We start from the raw sequence: 9,292 nt of genomic DNA on the forward strand, positions 1-9,292 counted from the left end.
TCTGTCTCTCTGTCTGTCTGTCTGTCTGTCTGTCTGTCTGTTAGCAGGATAACTCCAAAAGTTATCAACGGATTAACATAAAACTTTGTGGAAACTTTGTTCATGGGGCGAGGAAGAACTGATGAACCTTTCACACTGATTGGCCAAAGGGGGGCGTGGCAGTGGGCGTGGCTTCTCATAAAAACACATAACTTCTGAACGGATTCACGTAACACCATCAGACTTTGTGGCCAATCAGCAGACAGAAGAAGAGGCAAACCCTCCATTATTGGACCAATCAAACAACATCTGGGCACTGGAGAGCTCATTTCCTGTTTAGACATAAAACTTGGTCCAATGACAGAAGAGCAGCTCTAAACAGATATAGTGCTGATTGGTTGCTGTGATAATCGGCTAATATGCTGAAAAGTGTTCATCTCTTAATATGAAACAAGTTGGTAATGTGGAATGGAAGAAATTATTACCTTTGTTGAAAATCCGACATGTGGAACTGGCAAATATTGACAACTGCAGAGTGTTAGTGGAGGTGTGAGCTCTACTGAGTGCCATCTAGTTTCTAAAAGTCATTTCAATGCTGACTGAGAACAGTGACCCCTGCTGCCTAAAGGCAATATTTCATCAGAATATACATTAAAACAGAGCTTGTAACTGAGATGGTTATTTCATCATGGGGGAGTTTCATAAGGATAAGTCAAATTTCTGCACATTACATGCATACAAATATTTGTAAAAGTTCTGAGGCTGAACAAATATGCACATATGTGATTTTCCACCAATGAAGATTTACCAGAAAACATGTTTTTAATGGGTTCAATACATAAATAGCTTGATTTTTAGTAATCCATAGGTTCTTGGTGGCTACACCAGCAATCCAACTCAAATTCTGCTTTTTGTCACAATTATTTCCAGAGAAACTGCCATCTGAAAATATGGTCCCAATAAAAATTGGCCATTCTGGACCTTAACTAAACCTTTATTTATTTTAAACCACTTGGCATCCAGGGCCCAAACCCAGATGTATTCATATGGTTGTTAAAGAATGTGTTCAAGGAAAATCAACTAATTCTGAGACATGAAGGTTTGACAGCCTGTCTGATTTCAGATGGGCTACACATTTAAAACCTGAACTGATATAATTGGATTATGAAACCGGATTGTTGCAAGCATTCAGGAATATTTTATTTTATAGCTACATGTTTTATTCTTTATTCAGATTGTGGTCCTGCAGGTTGTCAGAGAGCAGCTGTGCTTCTCTGGTCTCAGCTCTGAAGTCCAACCCCTCCCATCTGAGAGAGCTGGACCTGAGTAACAACGAGCTGCAGGATTCAGGAGTGAAGCTGCTGTCTGCTGGACTGGAGAGTCCACACTGTAGACTGGAGACTCTGAGGTCAGATTGCAGCATTTCATGATTTTTCAGTTCTGTGATATAAATGTTATATGAATAATATGAATATTGTGGTGACATTTAATTTGAAGACATCTGTAAACTGACATTATGCTGATCCACACTGACTAGCTTAATGGTAAAGCCCATTGACTATGACATAGTGCATGTTGAGCTTTAAAACCTTTCAAACCTTAATATTATGAAGAAAAACCTCCACTCACTAATTCACTCTTCAGTCTCTACTTGTTTATTCAAGCAGCAGCATGTTGTCATTAATATTAGTGAGTGCTGGTTTGTCCTTGTTATGTCTTTTTGAACCTGGCAGCCTGTTGGGTTCAGGTGTTTTGAGTTGAGAGCGCCGTGTTAGAAAATTGTGTATTTAAAACCTCCACAGCTCTGATTGGGTTATAAGACATTGGATGGTTTCAAGCAGGTTTTCTTTCCAGGAATATTTTATTTTATAGCTACATGTTTTATTCTTTATTCAGATTGAGTGACTGCAGCTTGTCAGAGAGCAGCTGTGCTTCTCTGGTCTCAGCTCTGAAGTCCAACCCCTCCCATCTGAGAGAGCTGGACCTGAGTGACAACAAGCTGCAGGATTCAGGAGTGAAGCTGCTGTCTGCTGGACTGGAGAGTCCACACTGTAGACTGGAGACTCTGAGGTCAGACAGAATATTTATCATAACTTTTTCAGTTCTGTGATATAAATGTTATATGAATAATATGAATATCATGGTGACATTTAATTTGAAGACATCTGCATGCTGACATTATGCTGATCCACACTGACTAGCTTATTGGTAAAGCCCATTGATAAGATAAGATAAGATAAGATAGCACTTTATTGATCCCCTTGGGGAAATTCAGGACCTTGGCATAGTGCATGTTGAGCTTTAAAACCTTGAAAACCTTAATATTATGAAGAAAAACCTCCACTCACTAATTCACTCTTCAGTCTCTACTTATTTATTCAAGCAGCAGCATGTTGTCATTAATATTAGTGAGTGCTGGTTTTTCTTTGTTATTTCTTTTTGAATCTGGCAGCCTGTTGGGTTCAGGTGTTTTGAGTTGAGCGCACCATTTTAGAAAATTTTATATTTAAAACCTTGATTGGTTTATGAGACATTGGATGGTTTCAAGCAGGTTTTCTATCCAGCAATATTTTATTTTATAGCTACATGTTTTATTCTTTATTTAGATTGTGGTCCTGCAGCTTGTCAGAGAGCAGCTGTGCTTCTCTGGTCTCAGCTCTGAAGTCCAACCCCTCCCATCTGAGAGAGCTGGACCTGGATTACAACAAGCTGCAGGATTCAGGAGTGAAGCTGCTGTCTGCTGGACTGGAGAGTCCACACTGTAGACTGGAGACTCTGAGGTCAGACAGAATATTTCAGTTCTGTGTGGATGTGAATATTATATTAATCCAGATTTATTCATATGGTTGGTTAAAGAATGTGTTCAAGGAAAATGGACCAATTGTGAGACATAAAGAGGTTTGACAGCCTGTCTGATTTCAGATGGAATGACTCTATGAGGCCGATATTATGTTGATCCACACTAACAAAATGTCCATAGACCAGGACATAACAATGTTGAGCTACACATTTAAAACCTGAACTGATATAATTGAATTATGAAACTGGATTGTTGCAAGCATTCAGGAATATTTTATTTTATAGCTACATGTTTTATTCTTTATTCAGATTGAGGTCCTGCAGCTTGTCAGAGAGCAGCTGTGCTTCTCTGGCCTCAGCTCTGAAGTCCAACCCCTCCCATCTGAGAGAGCTGGACCTGAGGAACAACAAGCTGCAGGATTCAGGAGTGAAGCTGCTGTCTGCTGGACTGGAGAGTCCACACTGTAGACTGGAGACTCTGAGGTCAGTAGAGGGTTGGAGTCAGTCCATGTTGACAAGGTTAATTGGTCGGTCTGTTAGTGGCAGCATTGTGCTAAACACAGTTAGTTAGAAGTCTATCTGACCCTAGACAGAGACACACAGTGGCAGAATATCTGACCACTGTGACCAACATCAAACTGAGGAAATCCCAAACGAGGTGCAGGCTCTGTGCTCACAAGCTGGCTGTAGAAACAGGTTAACACAGGCAGACCTGGCAACCCAGGGAGAGCAGGTTGTGTTTATTCTGCTGTCAGGGAGAGACAGAGACAGAAAGTCACTTCCTGTTACACTGTGACAGATACAAAGATGTGAGACAGACTTATTTTGAGAGGAGAGGTAGAATTTACCCAGAGTTCAACCTGCCTGATCCTCTCAAACTGCCCTGCTGTGTGGGGAGAAAAGTCAGTGTGCAGCATTAGCTGCTAAATTTGTTGATTGTTGTCACACTTTAAGAGAAGAGGGACACACAGTTGAATGACAAATATGAAGAATAAAATATGAATGTATGTGAAAAGTTCTGTTTTTAATTGGCTATTATCATATTTTGCTGGTTTATGTTTAACACAGAAACAGTGATAGTCAGTAGACAGTGGAGGCACAGCAACACACACACACACACACACACACACACACACACACACACACATACAAATACATGGGAGGGGATGGGATTCTTTTTCTGAAATGTTGGTTAATTGATGATTCATTTCTTGTTACATGCTTTGGCAGTATTGTTTGTTTGTGAACTGTCATGCCAATAAAGCACCTTGAATTGAATTGAATTGAATTGAATTGTATCAAACCAAAGATCCAGCATTTCCTGGTTAATCCCCAACCTTATCAATGGCTGCTCTTCTCAGTGAAGGTGTCGGCCAATCAGATCAGCCAGAAGCATGTGTTGAGTCGACCTGCAGATGACTGTTGTTGTTGTGTTCGTCCCTACAGGCTGAAATAAACCTGGATTACAGCCGACAGCCTGACAACATGTGAGCATTGACACAGCATGAACACACTATCTCTTGCTCACTCACTGTTTTATACACACACACACACACACACACACACACACACACACACACACACACAGCTTAATCTATGTTCCTTATCTAAGTCTTCCTTCTATTCTTTATACTCGATGTTCTGCATCACTGATTGAGAGGTGATGAAGTGAGTCTTAGTAAATGGTGATTTCTGATGTCAGTTGTGTGTCTTCTCCCATCAGATGCCTGTCATCTCACTCTGGATCCAAACACAGCAAACAGAAACGGTGGTGAGAGAGGAGCAGTCAGATCCGGATCACCCAGAGAGGTTTAACCAGCAGTTTCAGGTTCTGTGTAGAGAGGGTCTGACTGGGCGATGTTACTGGGAGGAGGACAGGACATAGGACATAGCAGTGACTTACAGAGGAATCAGAAGGAGAGGATGGGGTCTAACAGCTATACTGCCAGACACAATGGGAAGTCCACCATCATCCCTGTCTGTTCCTCTGGATCTAACAGAGCAGCAGTGTATCTGGACTGGTCTGCTGGGACTCTGTCCTTCTACAGAGTCTCTTCTGACAAACTGACACTCCCATTAGCAGGTGGTGCAGATTACATTGGTGCCAGTGTTAGCTTGTTGTTAGCAAAATTGTTGTTTAAACTCAACAAGACTAGGTAGACCTAGTGCAAGCCGGGCCTCCTCTTGGCTTTCACACTATGACAATCTGTATTTTATCACTAGATTTCATCACCTGTGTACACCCCCCCCCCCCGGAAACGCCCATTTTCATAATCTACTCACCGATTCGTTCCCGGGTTCGCGCCACCATTCAATTCCCTTCCGTTTATCTCATTCAGTTTCGTGAGGAGGGCAGGAGAGTAAGAGAGCAGGGGAGCAGAAGAGAGCATCGGCCGGAGCAACACGCTCAGTTAGATTTACAGTAAGGTCGTTTAAACCCTTGCAAACCGTTTCATTCATCCGCCACTGACAGACGTCCTCCGATCAACCCTATCTGCATTCTCCCGGATCGCTCCATATCCTGTAAGAAATAAAATGTATAATGTGCTTTTTTATATGGATAGTACACTCTGTTCTTACTTTCCTTTGTCCTGCTTACTATAATGATGTAATCAGTGCTTGAATGCATGCATGATCACTATATATGGTTATGTGTGGTTTTAAATGATTCTATAGGTGGACATGCAGTAAAAAGTCCGAACTAGTGGGTTTGGTTTTGAGCCAAGTGGGTTTGGCTATGGGCCAAGATTTATAGTTTTGTTTACTTTAACCTATATAAGTGGATCCTGAACTCCCTTCTTTGTCACTTCTTTGTTGCTTGTTTGGAACACTGAACTGAACCATGCATGGCTGAATAAAGAATCCACAGAAGACTCTTGAACCTTGCTTATTCATTTTGACCCACAACGGGTGAAGTAAATTTTTGCATTTACAATCCTCCATAAACTCTGCTCAGTTGTTTACAGAAGCCGGTCATTCACCCACAACCCAGCAGCAAAAACCCGGACTGGACTCTTGACTGACTGGACTGAACTGACTGACTCCGTAAATCATCAAAACTATTTATTTTTACTTTAAGGTTTTTTTTTGGTTGCTACTTACAAACTGAACTGAAACTGTACTAAACTAAACTGAACTTAATTTTCGCTTTTTCTTTGGGCAACGAGGTTTACCTGGACTAAAAAAACTGTCAAAGAAAACCCATAGTGGAATTTTGAGTTGGATTATTTTTTGTTTGTGAACTTTGGGATTGTGGGATTTTGGGCATTTTCTGTGAAAGTCTTCTTTAAATATATGAATATGTTGGTTATGCACTAAGATTTTGTATTTGCGTTGTTGTTGTTAGGGTTAGGGTTAGTGTGAGTATGGTCATTCAATGTGTAGGGTGTACATTTTGATTGGTGTTCATCCTTTGTGAGGTTTGATTTAAAAACACTAAGAGAAAAACTACAAACGAAACAAAACCTGACTGACCATTCTTAAATGCATATATATATTTGTATATATATAATACGTGTTCTGCCCGTGACCTGCTCCATCATTTTCAGCCACATTGACCCCTGGAGACATTTTGAGTTTAATACAATGTTGGACAGAGGGGCATTTATGCCCCTTTATGTCTTGACTGTTACCAAACTATGTTTTTGAGACAAAGGGCCTCAAAGTTTGCAGTCTATTTTGAGACATTTATTCAAATATATTAGAGATATCATTCAAACATAACATAACCAGCTATGACTTTCCCCATACAGGCCTTAAACTCTTTTTTTTTTTATTTTTCTCACTTTGCTTCGCACTTATGCACTGCTGCACTTCTTTTAAAATTTGTATTTTACTTGATTTTATGCATCCTATGTACTCTATTTTTTAACTTTATTTTCATTATTATTTTACAGTGGATTTTATTTTCCATCTTATGTTATGCATTCCTCATATTTTTACTATTGTTATTCAGTGGGTTTTATTTTCCATCTTATTTTATGCTCATTCTATGTCTATTTTCATGTGAAGATGCATTTTATATATTCTATTCTCTTTATCTTATTCTCACTATCATTATCAAGTTTTATGTGAAGCACTCGGTGCATGTAATTTCTCTGTTGTAAAGCACTTTGAGCTGCATTTCTTGTATGAAAGGTGCTATACAAATAAAGTTTATTATTATTATTATTATTATTATTATTATAACATACTAGGGTTGTCGCGGTGGGCGGTGTTACCGGTGGAATACGGTCTTGGAGTCCACACGGTGTTATCAGCCCCACACCGGGAATACTGTTATTTTGTATTTTGTAAAATAAAAGCACACATTCAGAGCTTCCATGTTCAAGTTAGGTTACTAAATGATAAACGGACATACTAACAACATACTGATCACTAAATCTGATCACTAATATGACAGATTAGGATGAATAGGATTAATTATTTGTCCTTACCTAGTGACAGTAATGTGTCCATTACAATCCAATGGGAGCCTAAAGAAGGGCGATGTGCCAGAATCTGACCTGAACTCACATGAACTCTCTGGGCCATATTTAAACGATCCATGGCGCATGGTCTAGACTGGTTTAGCACCTTCATATCTCTGTGACTGCTTATCTGAGTATGTTCCAAACCGTTCCCTTAGGTTCGTCTAGTGCTGGCTTGCTAAATGTCCCAAAAATGAATTACAAAAAGTACGGTGAAGCAGCTTTCTGTTCTTATGCACCAAAGTTTTGGAACAAACACCCATTACAAATAAGACAAGCAGCTTCTGTTGATAGTTTTAAGAAACAGCTCAAAACCCATTTTTATGATCTTGCTTTTAATTAATTCCACCTTTTCATTTTAACACCATTGTTATTAATTCATATTTCTTTTATATTTCTTATGCTTGTTTTATGCTTTTTATATTTAGGATTGTTCTTTATTATTTTCAATTTATTTTATACTTGTACTTGTTTTATGCTTTTTATATCTAGGACTGTTCTTTATTATTTTTTTATTTATTTTATTATTATCTTATTCTTTGATATACTTGTTTTATGCTTTTTATGTTAGGATTGTTGTCTTAATACCTGTGTTATTGATTTTTATTGTTTCTCTTGTAAAGCACTTTGAGCTGCATTTTATGATATGAAAGGTGCTATATAAATAAAGTTTATTATTATTATTATTATTTATCTATGGAGCCGCTGAGAAGCTTCTGATTGGCTGTTGGCCTACACTCTCAAAAAAAGAGACACAAGTATTCCTATATGGTGCATTAATGTTCCTCACGGTACAACTTGAGTTGTTATGGAAAACTAGATAACTGTGTTCACTTACCCAGAGGAAACAACCAGCAGACCGCAGCAGAACAACAACAGACTGCAACTGGGCTGCAGCAAGTTCAGATACACAAATGTTGCACCAGTTCAGGTGTTAATTGTTTCATTTCAGTTAATTAACGACAGCAGGCTAGGCTTCAGTGAACCAGTCTCTACAGCGGCTCATTTGACTGATGAGTTCCTCCTGTCTGGTTGAAGGAGAGTTCACTGTTAGCTGCAGTGAAAACCTGCAGACTCTTGGCTCTTGATAGACAATAGTTGTGTAAATAAAAAAAGCAGCTACCCGCTCTGATTAAAGAAGATTCTTGAGTAGATGGAACTAAACAAACAGGATTTACAAAAAATCATCAGAATTGTTTATTCTTTTTTTTTTTTTTTCCAACAGCAAGAAATATAAAAACAGGCCAACTGAAGTCAACAGTCTGTCAAAATAAAACCTTTATCAAACAGAACAGCCAGAGCCATAGACAGGGTTCGGCCATGTTGGCTCCACAGTCCTGCTGTATGGTCATTGCTATAGTATTGTAGTATATAATACTACTATACCAGTTATGTATTATACGTATACAAGGAAACAGCTGTAGTCAAGTGTAGGGAATGATAGATTCATTGCAAGTAAAAGAAATGAAGGATTTTCATTACATCAGTCATTTTGTGATCACAGCTCTTAAACTCCAGGCTGAATTTTTGGTCTGTTTGACATTACAATGTTTGTTTTGCTGTAAAACACAAAGTCAGATGTTTCATCACTGAGTTCATGTGTGTTAGGGGTGAAAAAGCTGCTCAGGAACAACCAGAGTCTACAGAAAACGTCTGTACAATCATGGCGTCTTGACGGCTTCAAACCAGTTCATCAAGTCGCCAGTTTGAACCGTCGAGTCTGTTGGACCTGAACGCAGCGTTTGAATCACCGCTGATTTAACAAGAGCCGGACTGTGGAGCCAACATAGCTGACAGTAAAGACCGCAGTGACCAAATGATGAGCGTTTGGCTCTGAGGCCGACCTCTCCACCCTGCTCTCTAGATCTGATTAAAGGTTCAATACACAGAAAATAAAATGTCTTCACAGACCACACAGCAGTATTTGTTCTCTGGCACTTCACGGCTCCTCCATCTGTATAGATCTACGATGGATAGACAGGCCGCTCCCTGGTACGCCTTCCTCTCTACCCATTCTGATTCTGTTGTGCTGAAACACGACCGAC

The 9,292-nt window shown here is 39.4% G+C and overlaps 1 protein-coding gene across 1 annotated transcript in view; it reads left to right on the plus strand.

Moving 5' to 3' along the window:
• The window catches only part of LOC139933327 (uncharacterized), a 39,563-nt gene extending 33,914 nt beyond the window's left edge, over window positions 1-5,649 (plus strand). Inside the window, exons 18-23 of the mRNA XM_078291363.1 lie at window positions 1,214-1,387; window positions 1,876-2,049; window positions 2,586-2,759; window positions 3,088-3,261; window positions 4,225-4,265; window positions 4,502-5,649. Coding sequence (XP_078147489.1) covers window positions 1,214-1,387; window positions 1,876-2,049; window positions 2,586-2,759; window positions 3,088-3,261; window positions 4,225-4,234 — 706 coding nt within the window. The 3' untranslated portion in view covers window positions 4,235-4,265; window positions 4,502-5,649. The remainder of the gene's footprint in view (window positions 1-1,213; window positions 1,388-1,875; window positions 2,050-2,585; window positions 2,760-3,087; window positions 3,262-4,224; window positions 4,266-4,501) is intronic.
• The last annotated feature ends 3,643 nt before the right edge of the window (window positions 5,650-9,292 follow it).

The sequence above is a fragment of the Centroberyx gerrardi genome, chromosome 22 (genome assembly GCF_048128805.1).
Source record: "Centroberyx gerrardi isolate f3 chromosome 22, fCenGer3.hap1.cur.20231027, whole genome shotgun sequence".
NCBI lineage: Eukaryota > Metazoa > Chordata > Actinopteri > Beryciformes > Berycidae > Centroberyx > Centroberyx gerrardi.